At 40.9% G+C, this 24,465-nt stretch overlaps 1 protein-coding gene across 2 annotated transcripts; it reads left to right on the top strand.

Annotated features, from left to right (window-relative positions):
* Nucleotides 1-54: 54 nt before the first annotated feature.
* Nucleotides 55-23,961, top strand: gsna (gelsolin a). Of its 2 annotated transcripts, XM_040157717.1 has the most exons (17): nucleotides 55-184; nucleotides 9,545-9,745; nucleotides 12,248-12,402; nucleotides 12,929-13,090; nucleotides 13,332-13,481; nucleotides 13,577-13,666; nucleotides 14,808-14,940; nucleotides 15,659-15,963; nucleotides 16,350-16,483; nucleotides 17,018-17,108; nucleotides 17,336-17,362; nucleotides 18,875-19,045; nucleotides 20,060-20,234; nucleotides 21,441-21,562; nucleotides 21,749-21,826; nucleotides 21,932-21,992; nucleotides 22,985-23,961. In XM_040157717.1, the coding sequence occupies exons 2-17, from the start codon at nucleotides 9,550-9,552 to the stop codon at nucleotides 23,152-23,154; spliced, it is 2,220 nt and encodes a 739-aa protein (XP_040013651.1). In that variant the 5' UTR covers nucleotides 55-184; nucleotides 9,545-9,549; the 3' UTR covers nucleotides 23,155-23,961. The 2 variants fall into 2 exon arrangements, with proteins under 2 accessions (XP_040013651.1, XP_040013652.1); XM_040157718.1 differs by lacking the exon at nucleotides 17,336-17,362.
* Nucleotides 23,962-24,465: the final 504 nt, after the last annotated feature.

Below are 24,465 nucleotides of genomic sequence, written 5' to 3'. Positions count from 1 at the left end.
CAGGCGGTGCAGAAGGCAGACCGGGGGAGTGTCATAACGGGGAGTGTCCCGGGCCGAAAGCATAAACAGCGGCTCCCCACTCCGCTGCCCCGCCGTCTCCACGCCTCTGTGCTCCCGCTGCAGCTAGAAGCGCTCACCGCGGCTCAGTCAGGTCCACCACCCCGATCACAACCTACGCGTCCAGGTACGTTAAAGAACAAACAAGCAAACAAAAAACCCCTCGCTTGCAGCCTGTAGCACAGATTGCTGGGCGTTCATTTGATGCCTCAGTTAGGGGCCAGAGCGGAATGAACAGTTACTTTCCGCGCACATTTAAACGGAGTTCAGTAGCAGTGAGATACTTGGCTTCTTTCTGCATGCGAAGTGGTTTTTACTTGGAAACAAGTTCTTTTTCGGTCCGAGTCATTCAAAGAGGTGTAAAGCCAGCCCTCGCTGTCTACGGTGCGACGTCGCCGCTGCCATATATGGAGAAGGCCGTAGAAACCGCTGGATGGTGACTGAGAAACCCAGCGGTGCCACCGTCACTGGCCGCAGCATTGGTCACACTCTTTCGTAACTGTCTGTGATGAGCTGAGGCTGCCATGGTGTGAGACGAACAACACAACAGATGTAAACACACCGGTGTTATTTATTTTGCTGCTTTATATTGGAAAAGTCAAGTAATTCGTTTTGAGCATCTCAGTGGAAAAACTCGTGGGTCTGAGGAGACTCAGACTGAGGAGACTGCAGGAACTGCTGTGGGCATCGTTTTAGAGTCATCCGCGGTTGCCATAGAAACACACAACCAAATAGCGAGACTGTTCACTGAGGAAGTTGGAGACAAGATCCTGTATGTGGTTTTTTTTATTCTAATTTTTTTTCGTAACAGCAACCGTGAGGTGTGTGCGTCAGACAGCGCGGTGTAAATGTTTCCACTTAGGTGTGTGTCAGTACGTGATACACACACACATTTGTTAGCCAACCCGAAAACAGCTGTCAGACGGATCAGCCACCGAGTCCACCGATTGTCCCGCACCCCCACTTCAGATTTAGAAAACAGCCCCGAACAACCGTGTCCACGCTCTCTGCGCACACGGAGGACAGGACAGCTGAACTGGTGTGGACATATTTGTGTCTATATTTTTGACATATTCGCTGTCATAACCAGGGAGAGAGGGAGAAAGGAACTATTGTTTCTGTCCTAGTGGAAAGTCAGTGTTTAAAACATTTCTGGTGCCATTTTGGCATTCCAATTGACTTGTAGGTGTTTCGCTCTTTCAAAGTGCCTCGTCTGGCCTCACAAACTGTGGAAAAACACAGACCCAGCATCTGTGATGTCACCAAGAAGTTTTCTAAGGTGCCATACTGAGGCCTGAGGCTTGGGTCTGCCGTCCTCTGTGAGCTAGAAAGTCTATATTTGGGAGGCTGCCTTCACACGAAAAATGACAGCATGTCTCTGGTCATTTAAATGTAAAAATGTTTGTGTTTCCTGACATGCAACCCGTTATGGTTATACAGTCATGCAATGATCGTCCTCCTAATCCTCTCCGAGTAGCAATGGTGGAAGTGGCATGGCATTGTTATACTGCCGCAGTATATAAGGGTTAGGGAGGAGGTTGGATGCCTGGCTTGGCTTCAAACTGGGCTAGGGCTGTCCGGGTTAACGCTAACCATTGTTTCAGCAGTCAAATAATTGTATTTCAATGTGAAACAGGTCCAAACTACACACTGAACTATAGCAATTGAAGCACTGCTAAACAATGGTTATTTGGAACTTAGACATCCAAAGACCTCTAACTTTTGAATCAGCTTTAGCCAGATTTTAATCCAAAACATCAGATGGCTTTTGGCCTGCAAATCACCAATTCGAGGTTTTAGCTGTGTAAACTTAATCAGACCATAACCATAGGGTTGGCAGATCAGGGAATGCTCATCTGAGTTATTTTTGTAACAGTATTATGGGTTGATGCTGGGCGGGGCACTCACAAAGACCTATTTTTTCATTTAGCTAGGACTAAAAATTTGAAATTTAGTGCATGGGGTGAAGCTGAGATAGGATGAGTGATTACGCTGGCGGGTTGATATGCATGTAAACCAAGTAAACCCTCCCTCAAACATACCCCTCCTAAAGCCTCAATATCTTCTACATGAGACAGTAACTTTCAAAATCTCTGCCAAAATACACATCAGAGGAAGCGGAGTTAGCAACATTGTTGTATTTACTGCATTTCAGGAAAAAAGGTGAGGGTTTCTGCATTGATTTTGATATAGTCCATGTTTTTCCAGAGGAGGAAACAAAAGGCCACACCTCTCACTAGAAACGCACATCGTGTCATCCTCGAGCTGCTTTGCGTTCTGAGCAGGGCAGTGGTTTAGAAAAACTCTGCATCACTGTATTTATTGTGACGAATTGTGTGCGATACTGATATATATCCTCATCTGCACATATAGACTAGATAATGTTAAACGCATACATCTATATTTATAACACTGAATTGCATTGTCACTGTCAATCAAACAGGATGCCATTTTGATAGAAATATGACTTTATATACTTAAGATAAGAGAGATGGTTTCTCTGTACCTCTCCCATGGCTGGTTTCTAGAAGTGTCCTCAGGTGGATTCATATTCTTTAATAACCATCCATATATCAGGGTGGTTATTTACACAGTCATAAACACCCATTTCGGCTGTATTTGTCTTACACTGTGTAAACAGATGAAAGGGAAGCTGAGCAGTATAGTGGCTATTAAAGAGTGTAGAGCGTGTGTATATCTGTGAGTGTCATGTGATCTGTCCAGAGTGAGCTGTGGGGCAACTGAACAGGCCTTGAGAGGCTGAGAGTAGCATGCAGGGAGAAAATGAGTCATCAAGAATTCCCCTTTCCTGTAGGAGGAATCTTTTTTGGGGAGAAACTCAGGACAGGCGTGTTATTCAAACCCAGAAATCCAGATTTCACAGATAAAACTATTTGTGATTGTTTATGAAGTGGGACACCAGCAGACAAATCACAAGGGCTTCTGGACATGTGAATCCACTTTTTGCTATCTGCACCGTGGATCAAGTTTTCAGTTTTGGCTCAGGCCTCAAGCGAAGGCAGACAAAAATGAGAGGCTGGTAAAAATGGGGGAGGGGAGTAAATAACTGCGGTTGGAATGAAAGACTCATTCAACGTTTGTTTGGAGGCGAGGGGGGCACAAAGAGCCAGCAGATGAGGGTGCAGAAACTCGACAAATGCCTCTAGCTCTAGAGGTGTGGGGTGGCCTGCAGACACCATCTGCTTTTACCAGCATGCCTGTAAAGACCCACTAACCAACAGTCATGTGACCTCTTCTATGTAAGCTCGTAGCTGTGTGTGTGTGTGTGTGTGCTGAGTTAAACTACGATTCCTTAAGTCACTTTGTTCAACCTGGAGCAGCCAGACACATTTACTGGTTAATGTTTGTTTTAGTCAGCTGCTGCCATTCATTCAAAAAAAGTTTGCACGAAAATATTCGAAAAAGCTTAAACTCTTTTTTGTCCGTGTTAGATTTTTTTGTTATTATCCAGCTTTTGTCGGAGTTGTTATCACATTTTTTAAAATCGGCTTTGATTTTTCAAAGCGTGAGGTGATTCAGATGCTGTGTATCCCCTCTGAAGTTTGCAGAGTTGGATACTGTCACAGACAGTATCCAACCCTGGGATGAAACAGCTTTGATGTGCAGCAACAGACAGAACATTTCTCTCCATCAGAGGGGAAGATAACAATCAAAGGCAGTCGCATTTATTTAGTGCCCCAGTTACTTAGATCTTTAGAGTACGAAGTTGCATAGAAGTGACATTTTCCGTGAGTGAAGTTTTTCAGAGTAAAGGTATGTGGTGGTTATTGGATGTCAAGAACAAGTCAAGTTTTCAGGATTTTTTAGGAAAAGACAGCTCTATTTTTAGACTTTGATAAGGCTACATATGCGATGTGTTTTTGACCTTTTATCAACGGGATTGGATGAGATACATGGGTACTATTATCATGAAACTTCAAACAACATAGAAGCAAAGATGCAAAACTTTAGAAGAAGTGAAAACTGAAGTTTTCCTGTTGCTATCTACACTGGCGTTCCGTATGTTTGTGTCATGACAACAGTTGTAGGTGTTAATATGCCCTATGTTACCTTCAGGCCCTCGGTTTCCTTGTCGTACATCTGTCTTTGTGTCAATGAGGATCCTATTGCTGAGCCCAGATCCCTGCATGCAAGATGTTTTTATATTTGCTGGGTGTGTCGGATGATGTTAATGAATGATTGCAGTTGGCTATATCAAGCAGAGGTTACTGATTAAAGTTAACATGAAGCTATTGTATTCTGTCACCACTGTTATTTTAGATGGTTCCCTAAATATTTATGGGAACCATCTAAAACAAGCAGCAGTTTGGAGGATGTGCCAGCTATCTCATTTAGATGCATTTTAGCATTTGAAACATTCATATCATTTATGGTATACTGAGTGATGATTTGTCACCATATGTGATTATGGGATGCTAGCTGGGGTCACTAATATCACTAAACTCGTTGTTTTTCATATAAGTTACTTAAAGTAACAGTTGATTCTTATGTCTGTGTGTTAAGTGTGGAGCTGGCGACAGGAGGTGATTAGCCTAGCTTAGCATAAAGACTGGAGGCAGGGGGAAACATCTAGCCTGGCTCTGTTTCCCCTTGTTTTCAGCCATCATGCTAAGCTAAGATAATGGCCTCTTGACTCCAGCTAAAGACACAGACGTGAAAGTGTTATCAATCTTCTCATCTAACTCACAGGAAAAAAGAAGCATCTTCTCCAATATGAGCCATGCCTGTTCAAATATGATAACTGGGTGCCTCTTCTATTGCTGGTATTTGTTTAGAGATATGAATTAATTCCACAGTACTACAGACAATATACAGTATATCACTTTACCTATAGACAGTGCATTGAACATCCTATGAGGAAGCACTTTAGTGCAGTATTGCATACTTTACCAATACACACATAGATTTTGGTTACCCAAAGGACTTGGCGATTGTATCTTGACATTCCCATCACCAGTCTGAACAGGGACAGAAACTCTCACTATAGCCCCTTTCACACTGGACAAAAAAACCCACTAACACTCGCTAACATCTGGCTTTTTTCTTCAGTGGGAAAGGGCACAATCGGCATTAATTCCCGGGTCAAATGACTCTGCAGTAGTCACGGGTATTTATCGGCCCCAGCTCCGATCGGCAGTGATGGAAACATGACACCTGCGTGGACATGCTAGTTTTTTCCCTTTTCCAGCATGATGCTACAACGTGCGTCGTAGTTCTGGACTTTGGCGCATAAATAGTCAGAAACATTTATCGTTTTTTACAGTCTATGGGAACAATGTGCCACAGCGATTTTGTTCCTCGTATACAACAATGCTTGAGTGTTGTTGCATACGTGAGTTGAGTGTTTAAAAAGACAGAAGTAAAAGATATTTAAAAAAGTAACTGCCTCTATGCTGCTTTCTGCTGTTCACCAACCGTGTTTTCCTGTGCGCTCGTGATGTTGAATATGACACACCAGAAAAAACACAGAAAGGCAAACTCATCTACTGGCAATGGCAAAGGAGTCAGTCGCCTGCCGTGTTTAAAAAAAACCTGCATATACATGCTAATTTTCGTGTAAAAAGGGTGTGTTCGCTCTTTGATAAACATGGCTCACAGGAAAACAGAAGGACTGAGGCCCAAAATGAAAAATAGGATGCCCCGATCTGATCCAATGGATCGGTATCAATGCTGGATAGCATATAAGCCAGGCGATCCACACTGAGAGCAATTGCTTTCCTTGTCATAAAATTGTAATAAAAATCTCTACAGCATATGACACCCTCAGTCCTTAGACACTTGATAACTGCATATGCCAATATTCAAAGTTTCCCCATTTGATCGTTTCCATGGCACAAAACATGAGTGCTCACTATTTCCTAATGAAAAGAAATCATCTCAATCACCATGTAGACCATAATAAGACACCAAAACCTCCTAAAATCTTTAGAAAATCTTGGCAGCATCACCACCTCTTGAAGGCAGAGACCTGAAAAAGACCAAATCAGCTAATGAAAAGTCATACCAATTTATCGCTGTAACCCTATTGCCCTAAATTTTTTAATTAATCTACTGGTATCTGTGTGTTTAGGCTACTCATACCAGAACTTGACACATTAAGGATTAAAAGTTGATCATACGCACCTTACTGTAAATATTCCTGTGTGGCCACAGAGGGTGCAGACCTGTTGTCTGACTTTTGTGGGCCTCAGGCTTCTCCCAGCTGGAAAATCTCCACCAGGCTACTTTAAAGTCACTGTAGGAAAATTCAGCTTTCCACATCCTCCATTAAACTATTATGACCGTAATGGGAATGGCCACAGCCACGGTTGTTCTAGGTCCGGCCAAACCTGGATGCAGATGCTGCAGTGTCATGGAAGTTCAGACTGTGCACAACCTTGTATGACTCCAGGGCACGTGGTTGCTTTGGCTAAATTTTCACTGTTTTGACTGCATTCACTCCCTACTGTTGTTTTACATGTGAAGACTAAAGGAGCTACAAATGGGTAAGGTCTTGATAGCGTGACTCAATAAGCACTTGAACACATGTTTCCTTTCCTGTCGGATATTGTCAAATGAGTCATATCAGAGGAATCTTCCTCCAGCCACCATAATGTAGCAAAATGTCCCATTCAGCAATCAGGAGAGTTGACTGAAAGTGGGTGTTGCCAAAATTATCCATTTACTTTTCCATGTGGGACCACTCCATAGCTACAGAATACTGTATAGTGAGTCTGGGTGTTACATAAGAGGAGGGCAGTAATGGGGAAAAGGAACCCCACATTTGTTAGCCTGGATGTGTCAATTCTGAGCCACTTCCTTTTTCCAGGGTCAGCAGCAGATTCCTGCCATGTTTGTGGGTAGGCGAAGAACGGGCGGTTCTTGTTCCAGTGTGGATGGTTAGTCATGCAAATTGAGAGGCAGCAGGTCCAAGCAGCATTCCTGCGGAGAACTGGATTCTGTGTTCATTTTGAACTACATGACCTCCAGTTTATTATTTTTTTTTTTTTTTGGAAATACCTGAGCCTGAGCTTTATGAATGTTGTATAAGCACATTGTCATTTAAATAAATGAGTAAAATGAAGAAGAAATTTACCAGGAGAGGTCACAGAAGCCCCATTATGAAGGGTCACGTTCTAATTTGAGAACACAGGTTCACTTTTGAGAAATTGTTTACGCTCTCTGTGCAGTGTTTACTGTGCCAACCATCAATTGATATAGGGTTTGGAGTCAGGATGTGTCTGTTGCCAAAACTCACAGGACACTTCTCGCCAACATATTGCTTCACAGAGTTGATTGTGTAATGTAACGCTGCAAACATTTAGGTTTAACCACAAAACAGTTGCCAGAAGTGGCAGATGTACTCACATCTTTTACTTAATAATCTTAATGTGTCAAGCAATACAGCTGTCAAACAGATATTGTGGAGTCAAGAGAAAAATATTTGCCTGTATATTTGAAATATACGGTAGAAAGTAGAAGTTAAATTTCAAAAAATGGACATCAAAATTGTAAAAAGGCAAGTCTACTTCAAATTTGTTTCCACCACTTAAAATTTCTGTGTGATTGTGTCTTTTATCAAAGTTGAGCAAATACGAAGATGAACACTAATTTTGAAACTGGTGTTTGTGCAGGCCAGACTCCACATAATCAGTTATTTGGATCCTCTGAGATTGACAGTCCACACCAGCAGAATCAGCTGACTTCCTCATTGTTAACTGTTCTATAAGCAGTTTCCAGGCAGCCCTAGCAAAGATTTTAACAGGATGCTCAACTCCCACTTTAAAAATCTCAAACATTGATTGCAGGGATTGGCTGTAATCCAGTGCAGCACAGACACGTACTTGAAACTCTTGATTGGGCGCCATGTGTCTTTTTTGCTCTCAGATATGACTGAAGTGCTTGGTATGTGTGTGCTTGAATGTTTGTGAGTGTTAGTGAATTTGCTTGTGATTGGATGCATGTCTGACTGCTGATGTGTCCATCAGGTCAGGGCAATGTGATGTCGTTAGTCACAGAGAGAACAATATTATACAATAATGTCTTCTGTTGCTCTGAAGGAGCTTTGCAAGTCTGATAGAAAGACTCAAGTGATGTCACCTGTGTTTGAAGACTACAGATCAAAACAGAGAGTGTTACAAATAGAGGCGTGAAAGTTCGAAATATGTGGACATTTAAAGGTCGGGGAGCATTTAATCAAATATGTCTAATGAAACATTTCAGATACAAAGATGCCATCAAGCTGCATTATGGGAAGTGTAGGGTGCAGTATTTTTGGAGCTTGACTCATACCAGAGACTAAGAGTCAGGATATCTCAGCCTCTCCTGCTTTAATTGGATTATTGTTTCTTAAATCTATCTCTCACAAGTCGCCTCGTTCAAAGTTCTCAAAGTTCAAAAATAAATCACTGGAGTACGTTTATTACCTCTGGTTGCATGATGCCATGATGCCATTTCTGCTAATGGAGCAAATCCATGATCAGGATTGCTTTATGGCAATTTTAGTTTAATAATTTACATCAGTGCGATGAAGTTACCCTGACTTGTCTGGTATTAAACAGAGTTGTAGGCCGAAGTTAAGTCCTTAAGGGCTTGTCCAAGGCAAGTTTATAGCATCATGCAAGTATTTCAGGTATGAATGTTGATCTGAATGGTCAGCATTCAGTCCTGAAAGAGCCGGTGAGCCACATTTCCTTTCAAAGTTGTGTTTACAGTGTTTCACAGGTCCTTTCATGCCTAGGTTTAATAATTAAATAACCGAGCTGTGCAGCCAGGCAACGTCTGCCTGTCAGTTAGATATTTTTATTTTTTATTATTCAGTCCAAAATCTGCCGTCAGCAGGTTGAGGACTAGAGGTCTCATCATCATTCTTTCCCCTATAGAAGCATCTGCATTCATGTTTTTCTACTAATTTATGCAGGCTTTTCCTTTTATTTGCCGCCCATCTGCATATTGCTTCATATACTGCAATAGAAGGTTTTCTCCGCATCTCCCACCTGTAGCGTGCAGATGTTTGTGTCTGCGTGCATAGTGTTAAGATAGTTTGGGGAACAAAAAGTTCTCCTCCTGCGGCTAATTATACACAGTGTGTCTTTGCCACCATTACTGGCAGGTTTGACTACGCATGACTCAATCCGGCCTGAACTTCCTCTTCCTGCACACTGGAGGAAACCCCTTGAGCACAGGGCGACAGTGACTCATTCTGTTGTGCATTAATATCTAACCATAACCCTAAACTTTATCTATGTATCCATGGCAAGAAGTCAACCTTAAGGGGAGTGGCTTCATTTTTTCTAGAGCAAACACCTCACCAGTAAAGAGTCCCACTCACTTTTAAAAGGTTATTAAAAAGCGTTGCGACTCTTATCTATGCAGTATTTGACCACCGACTAGTAAAATCACAGCTTGTTGCCACGGGAACACGACAGTATGTTCAAGCCCGTGGAGTAGAAAAGCACTAAATCTCAGGTGTGCAATTTCTCTGCAGGCACGATGGCAGCGCAACACCCAGAGTTTGAGCGGGCCGGACAGAAGCCGGGCCTCCAGGTGTGGAGGGTGGAGAACTTCGACCTGGTTCCTGTTCCAGAGAACCTGTACGGGGGGTTTTACACCGGAGATGTCTACCTCATCCTCAACACCATCAAACAACGCTCCGGGAACCTGCAGTACGACCTCCACTTCTGGCTGGGTGAGTGCACCTGTATAAAAAAAATACAGGTGGGGGTAGACAGCAGATTAAATATTGTAAACTCTTAAACCTGAATTGCAAACACAAATACTGCTACAAAAAAGAGGTCATGGGATTGAAGGCCACATAGCAACATTTTTCCTTTGTTGTTATCATTTTCATTGTAAAATCTAACAAAAACTATGCCCACAACTAAACTGTGAGTCAAGTCAAACATCACTTCTTCAATGCACAAAACCCAAAACAATTTTAATAAACCCTACACAAATAAGAATCTCCACATCTTAAAGAGAATCTAAGACAAAAACAGTAAGTATAAAGATTATGAAACATATTTAAATTGTGACATTTATGAGGAAAAAATCGAATCAAGTTCAAGTCAAGATAAAGAATTTCAATGTTTTAGAAACAATTTAAGATTAAAAAAAAATCTTCTTCTTTTTTATAACTATGCGGTCTGCAGGCACCAAATCACAGCATCTTTTTTTTCAAAACAACATTAGACAAACATTTTTACCTCCACCAAGGAGGTTATGTTTTCACCTGCGGCTGTTTGTTGGTTTGTTTATTTATTTGTCTGCAGGATAATGCAAAAACTACCAAACTGTTTTGCAGGGAACTTGGTGGAGGTGTAGGGCATGAGCCAGGAAAGAACCCAGTACATTTTGGGGCAGATCTTTAGCATTTGCTATGAACCTGAATTTTTTTTTTCTCTGAAGTCTGGTGTATGTTGTTTGACATGGGCCTTGGCGGAGGTCTGCGCTCTACTGAGTGCCATCCTAGTCTGCTGCTGTATTATTCTTGTTTCCGTGGACACGTGGCGAAACATGGAAGAGCTGATCATATATTTTTGCGGTGCAGATACGATGTCGTTTGACTTGTGAAAGCAGGGGGCCCGTATTGATGTTCCTGGAACTGCTGTGCAGTTTTTACTGTACATATGAAGCCAGTCTGAACAAGCCATGTGATGGAGGGACTGTGTGCAGCAAGTAACGGCTTCGTCTTTTAATGCATTTGACTAAAAGTTGGCAGACGATGCTGTGTGAACTCCACTGCTGCTGTTTTGTTTCATGTTTCTGCTAGGTCTCATCCTGCCAACTTTGACCACCCTCTAAAATTGTGATGGGCCTATTTTAATTTTAAGGAGGGAAGGACAGATGTGCTTTTTTAATTTGTTATCAATTTGTGAAAGATTAATGGCCTATCAGTGGGATTTCAAAGCAGACATTTTTTCAATTGTCCAAAACCTTTTAGGGCAAATATGATTTTTTTTGTTTCAGCACAACGAATTTTGTCCAGATTATTTTGCACCGACATTCAGCATGAACAAACAAATATTGTCTTTGGTGGATGAAGCAGACAGACCTATGATTTAAGTCAAATCAGCTATAAAACTTTGTTGAAAATATTCAATATCAAGTTAAAGCCCAGGAAAATTACATCTCTCTGTCAGCAAAAGTAAAACTACTCCCGCAGAACTGCCCCTTTCAGAAGAGTCAGAATAGTGGATTACTGTCACTCCTGAATTGCATGAACAGAAGCATTCAAATATTGTAGCTGACAGACGTGATGCTAATTTGAAAAACTTTATATACAAACTATTTATTATATTTAAAAAATAAGACTCATTTTATTGATCCCACACAGGGAAACCAAAGTTTCACATAAGTACAAACAGATACAGAAAAGTGGTTTGTTATAGACAAGTAACCTAAAAAACTATAATAGTATGTGCATACATTATGAGCATCTAATACAAACAATAAGTAGCATGAGCAATAAAAATAAAAAGGAGGCACTATACATACAAACTATACTGTATAAATTGATCTAACGTTTTGTATTTAAAATTTGAAACGTCAGATCAAGTTTTAAGCTTTTTAGAATAATCGTCTCAACCTTAAGAGAAGAGAAGGAGAATTTCCTCTTTCAGTGTACTTGAAAACGTAAAAATCACCAAATAGAGAGATACATGGTTTTCACTGGCCAGCGATGTTAATGTAACATGTCATTTTCATTTTCAAATTAAATTTTAAATTGATATCAGTGTAGTTTAGGTCAGAGGAAGGCGTCAAACCGGCGTCTGGTTGAGCCAAAACCTAAACATTAGTCCTGTAAATGAGTATTGACCGAAGGAGGGTGAGTCTGATTTAGCTTAGAGCAAGCGGAAAAGCCAGGAGCTGAGTCTGGTCTTGTTTTATTTATTGATTTGATGTGCTTTTAGTCCGCTTGATTGATCATGGAAACAGCATTTACCAATAAACAGGATCTGATGTAACCCTCCCACATGCCTCTGAACTACACGTTGTGACCAGAAATAGAATAATGCTGCATGTATTAATGTGGTCTGCCGGGATCTGACCCCCTGCTTCTCCCACGTCCTCAGTGAAAGAACTCGTCAAACAAAAAAATGTGCCTCTCTGGCTAGATGGAAAGTATGACTGCCGAGGTAGAATAAGACCAGGATTAACATGGAGCGTGTGTGTGGTTCTTCTGGTGCAGGCGATTTCTGCACCCAGGATGAGAGTGGATCGGCGGCTATTTTTACCATCCAAATGGACGACTTCCTCGGGGGGAAACCCATCCAGTACCGTGAGGTCCAGGGGCATGAGTCAAAAACCTTTATGGGCTACTTCAAGTCTGGAATCAAATATATGGTAAGATGTCATGTTTGTTCATGCAAAAACATCTATGTGCAAGAAGTATGTCAGATGTATTGTGTGTTCTTTGTTTCGGTGCCTTTTAAACCTGGGATCATGTGATTTCTGCCTGTTCATTGACATTGTTAAACTTATTTTCCATCATATTTTAAATGATAAACTGCATTTTTTTTATTCAGCATGTGTAAAATGGAAGATCAAGTCATTTCTGATACAATATAATTTTTTCAAACAAGTATCTAAATTTCCAAATATCCGTTAAAAATATTGTATTATATTTGACCTTCGAATCACTACAGCCATTTAAAGTAATAACACATAACCTGAATTTTGTCATCCAGCATCTGTAAAATAGATGATCCATTTTGTTATGACATCATTATTATCTTGAGGAAGTGTCAAGCCATTAAAATGATTTTCCTGTGCTTTAATATCTCTTTTACTTTGGTTGAGGTGAGAGCAACTTTTCTTAAAAACCAGGTATTTTATTTTGAAAAATCAATGTGCAACTCTTATCTTCCAGAAAGGGGGCGTGGCGTCCGGGTTCAAGCACGTCGTCACCAACGAGGTGGCTGTGCAGCGAGTGCTCCAGGTCAAAGGTCGCCGTACTGTCCGGGCAACAGAGGTGCCGGTGAGCTGGGACAGCTTCAACCAGGGAGACTGCTTCATCCTGGACCTGGGAGATGTGAGTCAGACTGAGCAGATCATTACTAGATATTATAATATATTATAATATTATTATAGTATAATAATATTATAATGAATATCTAGTAATATTATTATATTATTGTATTATATGATTGCTATCACAATTTGAGTTATGGCCAAAAGTACAGATGTTGCATCTGTTTAGCAGAATAACGGAATAAAAGTGGTCTTGATTTTATTCACCCACTTTGCAATCTGCTCCTCTTTTTGTTATACAGGAGATCTTCCAGTGGTGTGGCTCCCAGAGCAACCGCTTTGAGAAGCTGAAGGCTACGCAGGTCGCCAAGGGTATCCGTGACAACGAGCGCAGCGGGAGGGCTCGAGTTTATGTCTGTGACGAGGGGATGGAGAGAGAGAAGATGTTAGAGGTCAGATCAGTGAATTATGAGATCAAAGCAAGCCTCAAACTGAGTCTCATTCTACTGCAGCAGACTAGTGTTAAAGTCGCTGCTTCTGCCCTCAGGTTCTAGGTCCTAAACCCGACCTGCCTGTTGGAGCCTCGGATGACATCAAAGCCGATGCTTCAAACAGGAAGAGGGCCAAACTCTACAAGGTGAGAGAAATGGGTAATAACTTGTTATGGTGGTCTCATTATTTCAGTTTTTAACTGAAATTTATTTAAATGTTTGCCACGTCTAGTCTAGTCTCGTAAATTACAACAGTGTGCAACTTGAAGGAGTTATTTTAAGAGGCAGGATAATTTAAGTGTACACTAGCGCCTTTTAAACAGAGGTCCTGCTGTAGTACTGTTAGGACGACCTGTCATTGTGCCGGCTTTGCTTGTTCACGCCGAACCAAACAAAGCCGACATAATGCCGCCACAGTGTGATTTTAGCACCCCAGCGTTGCAGAACCAGAGGCGTGTCGTGTAACACAACGGCGTCGGCGTCTGTGTCACCGTGCCGGCTCTCCCTTTTACACAGATGTCGATTCAGCTCCGTGGCTACCTCTGCGGCCGGCTTATTGCCGGAATAACGATGCCCCCCCCCATTCCGTGCTCGTACCGTTAATACAGAACAGCGAGGCGAGATGAAGCCTTGAACAGGCTGTGTAAAAAGGGCTACGGTTGTTTAGTCTGTACATACAGACATGGTAGTTGTGCAAAAAATATAATAATCAGTTATACAAAAATCAAAATCAGATTTTTTAAGTACTCTTTGCAGCACAAACAGTCTCACCACCGCCTTTCACCATTTAAAGTTTTGTTTCTTTTTTTTACTACGTTACAGGGACTCTGGCGCATAATCAGCAGCTCCTTTACCATTTCTCCTCACTTGTTAAATCACTAGACGATTCTTAACTGTGTTTGTTGTAAGAGGGCCCGATTTACTGGAACTGATAGTGATCAGGGCCATTAGGGAGTAGGAAAGAGAAGTGTAACAGAGTGTATAAAACCAATGCGAAAACTGGTTTAAACTAGCTTCCTTTTGAAAAACCTGGGGAGATCCGGTGAAAAAGTGGTAAAAATCTGAAATGATGAGCTTCATGTCTGTTTAATATCAGAATCAAAACGTTGTTTTTCCCGACAGACATGTTACCATCACAATGTGCGTCCTGGCACGTCCAGCGGCAGCTGATATTCACCGGGTTAAAAAGCCCAGAGGGAGGCGGTGCAGCCCGAACAAACTTCAACTTGTTAGTTTTCACAAAAATGACACCTCAGGCCTCCAATCAGACTCTCTCTGCCTTGACAGGTGTCCAATGCTAGTGGAGGCATGACCATCACCCTGGTGGCAGCGGAGAACCCCTTCGCCCAGAGTGCCCTGGAGTCCGGCGACTGCTTCATTCTGGACCACGGCCCCGACGGCAAGATCTTCGTCTGGAAAGGTCAGTGCAGGGCGCTGCGCTGGATTCACCATATGTTCATTTAGCAGTGGTTCACCTCCACAGATGGATATTTGACACCACTGTTGAATAGATGTGTGGTTTTCTTTTCCTTCTGAACAGTCAAGCTGAGCCCACATTCAGCTCACTGCCAGGTCTCACAAACACTATAATTTGGGCTTTGAGCTACTACTCTATTCTACTATTACTACTAGTACTACTACTCTACTATTTCTACAGAGTAGAAATAACAGTGTATATGTCACTGTACAGACATGAGAGTGGTAGCAAGCTTCTCATCTAACTTTCCGCGAGAAAGCAAATAAATGTATCTCCAACGGTTCCCTTGTTTTCAGTGCATCCAGACCAAACTGTCATCTCTTTAATCAACTTGGGTTAGAATGAACAAATCATAATCTTTCTCCTCTTTTGATAGAATGCTACGATAATGGGAATGTATAATATTTGTTCTACAGAAAGTTGCCAAATCCAAAAGGCAGCGCATTGTAGGAATGACCTCTTTCAGTCACTGATGTTTGGCCAATTGGACTTTTTCTACCTCCACAACGACAACACAACAACAATTTTTATTATTCTATTTCTAAATTGTTTCTAAATTAAAATAGTCACTTCATCCATTTTTGAGAGTTCCAATTTTTTTTAAAAAAACTTTATATTTTCTCACTTAAATTAAAAAGCCTCACTATCTTTTTTTCTACAGGCCGAGATGCCAACATGGACGAGCGAAAGGCGGCGATGAAGGCAGCAGACGAGTTCATCAAGAAGATGGGTTACCCGAAACACACGCAGGTCCAGATCCTGCCAGACATGGGTGAGACACCGCTCTTCAAGCAGTTCTTCAAAAACTGGCGGGACAAAGATCAGACAGAGGGCCTGGGCGTTGCCTACATTGCTAACAGCATCGCCAAGATCGAGAAGGTGCCCTTCGACGCCGCCAGCCTGCACGACTCCCCCGCCATGGCCGCCCAGCACGGCATGGTGGATGACGGCAGCGGAGAGAAACAGGTGAGGGGAGGGAGGCTAGTTACTCGAGTTGTCAGTGTGGTTACGACTCAGAGGGGTTTTAGTCCTAGCTTGGTGACCTGGGGCTTCTGAGAGCACCCAGTTTCACCTACTTTCCCTTTCTGTAGGGGGCGCAGGTTTTCCACGTATAGAAATGTTCTGACAATGACCGAACAGCTCCCTCTTGTGGACAATCCTCGGCCCGCTAAATGTGAATTAATGTGCGCGTTAGTGAGTGATTTTCAAGACATCAACAGCTTTGCATCTTTACAGTTTTACATTAGACTATCAATGTAATGCAATGTAATATATATGTAATTTGTAGTAAATGGTAAAACATTAAATACTATTTTCTCACAGCGATATTTCTGTGCTTATTTTCTTGATAGATCTGTCGTATTGAGGGATCCGACAAGGTGCTGGTGGATCCGTCCACATATGGGCAGTTCTACGGAGGAGACAGCTACATCATCCTGTACAACTACCAATACGGAGGACGTCAGGGGCACATCATCTACATGTGGTGAGAATATGAGAGGCAAAGGAGTCTGAACTCAATAGTAGACATGTGTTTCGAATATTTTATGCTGATAAAAAAAGTGAGTATCAAAGATTTTAACACCAACTCTGTTGGATGTGGAAGTTAAAGGTCCCATTTGGAAATTCTGGCCAGTAGCACGGCTATGGAGCAGGTTTTTCTTAAGGATGGGCCCTTGAGGACACACGTGCACGTGCACTAGCGCATGGGTAAGGCCAATAAATGGTCTGACTTGCGCTCGGACGGACTAGTATTTACAGTATGCTACACTCTTGGGTATGGGAATGAGGACACGTTCCACAAATGTGCACTAGAAAACATGAAGGCGACCCCTGTGACAGCAAGATGAAACGCTTCTTTGTTTGTTGCATTTGGCTGAAAAACATACACAATGCATGAAACAAGCATCCACTTTACTTGTCCGGCCCAGTTTCAGTTCTAATTGTTGGGATTAGCTGCGGCTTGTTCCTCTCATTATGTCTGAGTGTGACGGTAACGCATTTTTAAATTGTTTCCCAGGCAGGGAATGGACTCCAGTCAGGACGAGATCGGGGCCTCAGCGATCCTCGGCGCCCAGCTGGATGAAGAGCTCGGCGGTGGTCCTGTCCAGGTAAAACACAGTGTTCCTTCAGTGGTTTTTATTGCTTTCTGTTCTCGTAAGCATATATTCATTTTATCAATCAGTTCGTTAATGTCTCTGATCTCGTCTGACGTACTCAGCACAGTCACCTGCTGTCTGACCTTTCCATCCTTTCACTTTTTCCTCTCCCTCCTGGTTCCCCTGCTGCTGCTGCTGCTTCTTTCCTCTTTGCTTTCTGACCTTTTCTGTGTCTTCAGGTTGTTGGTGCTCCTATAACCACTCAGGTATTTTCCGTCCATTCCCTGCTCCCACAGTGACTCATATGAATTTTTTCCAGAGCCAGAGACGAAAAGATGCAAACAATAAAAAAATGTTCTTTCTCTATTCCAGATAAATATGAATATCTTGATATTCAAAGGGCTTTAAGTTTAATCTTTCTGGCTCTTTGAAGACTTAGTGAATGTCATAATGAGTTAAATCAAACCTACAGTGAAACCATCACGGCCAAACACAAACAGGACATGCCAATGTCGATGTTAATGGGAGGTTCCCTCCTCCTCTGTCGCCAACTCTTTCTGCCTCACATAAATAAAAGCCCTGTTTCCACACCCTGCCCGGAGCTGTCATTATGATGACTTTAAACTGTGTCAGTGAGTGCTAATGTTTGTTAGATATGAATGAACACAGGCGCTCACAAAACAAAGTTAGCCTGTAAACTCTGAGTGGTTGAGAGTGAGTTCTGGCTCTGTACTCATGTGAGTCTTCATTCATCTGCATCTCTGTGTTCTGCATTTGCACCTCACTCCCCACGTGTGTCTTCACTTTGCATCTACAACCTTCATGATCACGTCTTCACATCTGTGCCGACTCTGCTCTTGGCATGACTCTTTGTGTGTGTTTGAATCTATCCAGTGCTGAAACATCTGTAAATGTCACCTTTATTTTTCCAGGTGTTTTCCTGCTCTCAATTTCAAAATAGAGAACAGCTGTCTTGAAAATGTCCCTTTCGTATTCAGTGTGTGTCAAAAAAAACTTGACGCGGCTAGGGCTGGGTATCGTGTGATTGATCTTTACCCTATGTTTTGGTACAGATACCAAAATGATACTCGGAGGAAAAGAATAATGGGAAAAAGTTTTTCTATCAAAACCTCTTTTTTATTTGACAAAAGAAGCCAAACATCTGAAATATTAAATGTTGTCTCAGCACAAGAATATTGCTTAAGTATAAAATTGGCCAAACAGTTTCTTATCATACTGGAGGATGCACAGCGTTACAAGTGCATCCTCTGGTGTGACAGGAGGAATGTTTCAGCTATGTTTGCAGTTTGAAAATGCACAACTGTGGTATACAAGACGTAAACTCTTCAATGACTATAAATCATTTCTCCATCGGCTCATGTAACTCAGGATTATCAAAATTTGCTGTGACGCCTGAGAGAAGAGCTGACCGCTCCGCCTCGCGGCCATAAATATTTCTGACAAAAGCCGCAGGTCACAGAGACTCGTAACACTGTTTCAGACGTAACCTGCATCAAGTGTCCTCATTTCACGACGTGGCCGCGCTCCACGCTGCCACCCTGTGTCTGTTGTGGGGATTGCAGCAGATATTTTTTCACATATTGTTGATGCATATTTCACAAGACATAACAAGGGAGGATCTTTCTGCTGTGATTTGGTTGCACCACCTTATGATAACTCACAACATCAAAGCGCATGAAGCATTTTGCCACAGGAGTTACCGTAACAATCATGTCATCATTCCTGAGTTTTCATTAATTGTGGCCCTGGTTAACCAGGTGAGGGTGGTGCAGGGGAAAGAGCCGGCCCATCTGATGAGTCTGTTCGGAGGACAGCCCATGGTGGTGTACAAGGGGGGAACGTCCAGAGAAGGAGGTCAGTCGGCTCCTGCAGAGACTCGACTCTTCCAGGTGCGATCCAACTCTGCAGGGCACACCAGAGCTGTGGAGGTAAGAGAACATACATCATTCGACGTCTAACTTTACCACTGCCAGAGCTGATTTTAAAGCATAAGTCTGGTGATATTCTCTAGTTTGCTTACTGTCATCCATCTTATTCCTCTGTGCCACATATAATAGCACCATTGTTGTCCAAAAACTGTTAAAATGGACTGGGTTATGTATCCCTTTGTTAAAATGATTACATGTTTTTTGAGTCAATTCCAAATACACTATCCTGCCTCCATAAATACTCCCTAGAACCCCAGTTGTGTTTTAATCTGCTGCTGAAAATAGTCCCCCAACAAACGCACTAAAAAACTACAGTGCCCAGCTGTCTAAGGTAATTATAATACTGGAATAGACTAAATGGCTTGTTAAGATACAGATCAGATCAACACACACAGTCAGATTACAGATTTTATCATTGTCACACAGTCATCATATCTATATATCTAATATATATATATCTATATCTATCTATATCTATATATCTATATATCTATATATCTATATCTATCTATATCTATATATCTATATATCTATATATCTATATCTATATATCTATATCTATATATATATATATATATATATATATATATATATTTATTACATATATCTCTATATATATTATTATATATATTATATATATTATACACTAAATATATATATATATATATATATATATATATATATATATATATATATATATATTTAAACATTATAAAATTCATTGCATTAAAAAGAAAACAACGTTTTTTAAAATTGTTGATATTTTATTGTTTGCCAATTTTCACAACATGTGGAAGAACTTCTGGTATATTACACAATAAGGTCTAGTCACACAAAAAGCATTAGGAGTTCAGAGTCCAGGAACTTGAAAATAAAAAAGCTGAAAGTTGGTCAGAGTTGACTGAGTATAAATTGGAAAACCCTGACAGCTTAAACGGCCAATGTGAAACACATACAGTAGCGCTAGAGTAGCAGAACTGCACGTTAATCTACGGTACCTCTGTGTTTATGCAGGTTGATGCAGTGGCATCCAACCTGAACTCCAATGACGCTTTTATTCTGGTGACCCCTGGAGACTCCCTCATGTGGATGGGAGTGGGCGCCAATGACACAGAGAAGCAGGGAGCTCAGCATCTGTGTAACATCCTGGGAGTGTCGGCTTCCGAGCTGTCTGAGGGAGGAGAGACTGGTGAGGAGACATGATGAACACAAATGACTATTTTCTCATGTTTTTGTGCTTTTGAGACGAATCGAACATAGCACCAGTTATATATACGAATATCTATGTACTCAGAGTTGTATCTGTATCAGCTTAACACTGTGATCAAGCTGTTAAAATAGTGGCTTTGTGTGAAGCTTAATAGTTTTGTATGTCAGCTACACCAAGTGCTTGTGTTCATCTATATTAAAACAAAGGAGAGGGGATTGTCTCACCCCCTTAGATGTTATCCATAATCTTGGGCTTTGCTTTCAAAGCTCGACAAGAAACTGAATTCTCTACTAACAATTTTGAATATAGAACCTCAGGCTAAAACACAACATTTTATTTCTGTGAGCTGAAGAAGATGGTTTATAACCTCCCCTATTGAAAATTCATGCTGTTGTGTAAGAGAAATGGGTTCGATTTGTCAGAGGGTAGGTGATGTGTAAAATACTATGCTAACATAACTTTGACACTTATTGGTTTAGACATTGTGATTCAAAATTCATATTAATTAAAAAAAACTCTGTGTAATGTGAAAGGGAATGTTCATAATGACACCACCAACTTTGCAGCTCTTTGGAGCTTTTTAGCCTCTTTTAGCTCATAGTTTTGGTTTTACAACACATGTACAGTATGGTTCAGTCTCAGCGCTCATATCCACCTAAAAACGCTCGGATAAAACCACTCTACACCACCAGCCCAGCAACAAATGGCAGACAGAGTTAGCTACTATCTAGTGAACCTAGTGGAGCATTTGGCGACTAAAACCAAAGCTAAAAGGAGAGTGACTAGTAGACTTACATTTATCAGACACAAACATGACTCCAAAGCTCTGTGTCTGCTGGATGCGTAAATATACAAATGCTTGATAATGAATTAGCCATAAGAACTTTATAAAGGTAATAGTTTGTCAGTGTTGTGTTTTTAACTTGTTCTTCTGCCCCCAAGTGACCATCAAAAAAAATCAATTAATGCAGCTTTAAAGCAAAAGTTTGACATTTGTGGATTAATCCTACCACTCTCATGTCTGTCTGTTATAACGGCAAGTACCATCAGCAGCTGCTTCCACTCTTCATGCTAAGCTAGCTGTCTCCTGGCTGTAGCTTTATCATTTGGAGACAGACATGAGAGTGGTATCAATCTTCTCATCTAAGTCTCGGATAACTTGAAGTGTGTCTGTTCTCTTCACAGATCAGTTCTGGGAGGCTCTGGGAGGAAAGACAGAATATCGCACTTCTACCAGACTCAAGGACAAGATGGACGCTCATCCACCCAGACTCTTTGCCTGCTCCAATAAGACTGGAAACTTCATCGTAAGTCTTTTGCCTCAGCTTCAGCTTTTCACACAAGCTTCCACACAAATAAGGTTTTCACTGGAAGACTGTTCAACAGGAAAAAAGATAGAATGTTTTTGTCTTTTGGTCATTTGAGTGTATCAACCCTTTAAATCAGACAGGTACATCAATCACATCATCACTAAATCCTTGTCCTCCTCTCAGATTGAGGAAGTGCCCGGGGAGATGACCCAAGACGACCTGGCCACTGATGATGTTATGATCCTCGACACCTGGGAGCAGGTAAAGAAAAAAGCTCTATGTCCGCTGTAGCTGTTTTGTATATGAATTCAGAGCAGAGTCATTGCAATTAAAAAACAAACGTGCATAAAACATTCCTATTTTTAGGTGTTTGTCTGGATCGGAAATGAGGCCCAAGAGGAAGAGAAGACTGAAGCCATGGCATCTGGTAAAACATCTGGGGAAAAAAAGCTTGACATCATATTATTAAGATATGACATCTGTCCTGTATGTGTGGCACTTGAGTGCTGAAATCATCTAGACCTGTGAACCAGTAGGAGGAAAACACCACTAGAACGTCCATCCAATTTTTTCAGGATTTCAAAACACTCCTAACCTGCCTTCTCAGACAGTTTAAAGCTCGTAGTTTACCTATAGTTTTTTCTTAGCCATCAAAAATCATCAGTTTACTTCTTCAGAATAAAAAACACCTCGAGTCATATTTAAATCAAGAAAATACTTTGAAAAAAAAGGCATAATCCAACAGTCATAAAATCTTATTTGAGGATGAATAAATCTTATTTTTTCTTATCAAATATTAATAATCTCTTCAAGTACAATGTGCGTTAGAATATTAAAATTGTTTCAAGGTAACGTCTTAAATTTTCTTACTAACACAGGATCAAATGTTTGTTGAATCTGTTAAAAGCACAGTCTTCACTGTAAAATCTACATACTGTGTCTACAGTAAGTCAGCGAAATGATCTTGTATTTAGAATTAAAACCTAGTTGATCTTAAGGCACATCGATGCACTAGTTTTGATAACAAAACAACTGTTAACGCATGTGAAGTGTAACTGCACATTCACTGGTTTAAAAAAAGTATTACGAAGTAATAAAAAAAATTACTAAATAAGCAACTATCAAAGTTTTAAAAAATGAAGTATTATGTATTAGGATTTCATTACTCAAAAATATGTTAATAGGTTTCATTGGGACTGTTTTGTTTGGTTTGATCAGACCCTCAGATTCTGATTCAAATATTGCTAAATTCTGTCTTTTTGAGATGAAAATTGTATTGTTTCACATCTTAAAAGAAAAAAGGATGGGTCAATGAGATATCTCCTTTTGGTTCACCACAAATCATACATAGGTTTCATTGCTAAATTCTGATTGTTGCACAGCTGTGACTGTCAGTAATCCTACCTTTTCTTCCCTCAGCGGTCCGTTACATCGAGACCGATCCGGCCAACAGAGACCGCAGGACGCCCATCGTCAAGATCAAGCAGGGCTTCGAGCTGCCCACCTTCACCGGCTGGTTTCTGGGCTGGGACCACGACTACTGGACCAGTGACCCTCTGGAGCGTGCTATGGCTGAACTGGCCCTGTGAGCTCTCACCTGACCCTCCCTCCCAGTCAGCCCTGACCTTTCACCCTGCTGCTCCGCCGCAAGCCCCGAGCTCCAGCCATAAAGACATTTTTAGCTTCCAAAACACCCTGAAGATGAGTCTTTTTTTTTTTTTTTTTTTTTTAATTTTGTTGTTTTTAAAAGGGATAGACGTCTATAAAACAGTGTTTTAATTCACTTTGTCTCACATGCTACAGTGATGCTTTTATACCACTTATGAATCCAACCAATAACAATAGAACTCTAACAGATACACAGGCTTCCTGTAGGTTTTTTTTGCACTAAATAGTCTACTATGACTTTTGTTGAAGGCAATTTTTCTCATTTATTTTATTTTTGACTATAAAACCTGTTCACTAGTGAAATGTAACAACAACAAACATATAGCAAGACACTTTACAGCCTTGGTGTCCTACAACAAGTCCTACAACTTGGAAAACTGACTGCCAAGAAAAACACTGATAATTCAAGCAATACAACCGATGCCTTAATAATCTTTTCTCTAGTTTACAATTAACCTGCTTAGCTTTTGAACCTTTTTTAAAAGGGTCCTGTTTTAGTGTAAGGATGCCTTTATAGGTGAGTTGTTTGTATCTTCATTTTAGATGTCACTTATGATATTTATTTTTTTTTTTTAAATGCCAGATTTATACCCAGGAAGCTTGTGTGATGCTGCAGCGGCCAACTTTTCTTGGGAAGCCGACGCTTTGCTGATTACCAAACCAGTTAGGTCTTCTGTGACACTTTCTGAGGTTTCCCTGAGCCTTATCATTTCAATAAAACAAAATTAAACATGTTAAAGTGTGATGCATCTACTTTTACAAACACATGGAGCACTTTTTTGAAAGAATGAAATCAATACAAAAAAATGATTTTCATAGCATCTTTATTTAAAGTATTTTTATATATAAGTATTATTTGCAGATAAAACCATATCAAACAATAGCAAACTTACAAAAATGTAGTCAGCTGCAAAAAATTACACAAGTGTAAATCCGGAATAAAATAGGCAGAGACTAAAGAGAGCCATTCTAATGAGAGGAATTCTCCTTTCTGTGAGGGTCAAATCATTAGAGAAGTGAGAGAGTAGAAGCAGTAGCTACTTAGTGTATAAGTGTATGCAACCACCTCTCTTTTGACTTTAAACTCAACTTAGAGCAGGTAAAATTTACTCTACATGGGTCCCACAATGAAAAGCGTATTTGCTATGTAGCTGTAGCAAAAATAACGCTGTAGTAATGCAGTAAAATAATGTAACAGGCTTTCTATCAATATCCATCTATCAAATATCTGC

The sequence above is a fragment of the Xiphias gladius genome, chromosome 20 (genome assembly GCF_016859285.1).
Source record: "Xiphias gladius isolate SHS-SW01 ecotype Sanya breed wild chromosome 20, ASM1685928v1, whole genome shotgun sequence".
Lineage (NCBI taxonomy): Eukaryota > Metazoa > Chordata > Actinopteri > Istiophoriformes > Xiphiidae > Xiphias > Xiphias gladius.
This window is presented reverse-complemented; position numbering and strand designations above follow the sequence as displayed.

What these genes read in the sequence shown, in the direction of transcription:
- gsna (XM_040157717.1), top strand. Translation starts at nt 9,550, where the DNA reads ATGGCAGCGCAACACCCAGAGTTTGAGCGGGCCGGACAGAAGCCGGGC. An exon ending in AGTCTGGAATCAAATATATG is followed by an intron (nt 12,403 to 12,928) that starts GTAAGATGTCAT and finishes CTTATCTTCCAG; the next exon opens with AAAGGGGGCGTGGCGTCCGG. An exon ending in TCCTCGACACCTGGGAGCAG is followed by an intron (nt 21,827 to 21,931) that starts GTAAAGAAAAAA and finishes TCCTATTTTTAG; the next exon opens with GTGTTTGTCTGGATCGGAAA.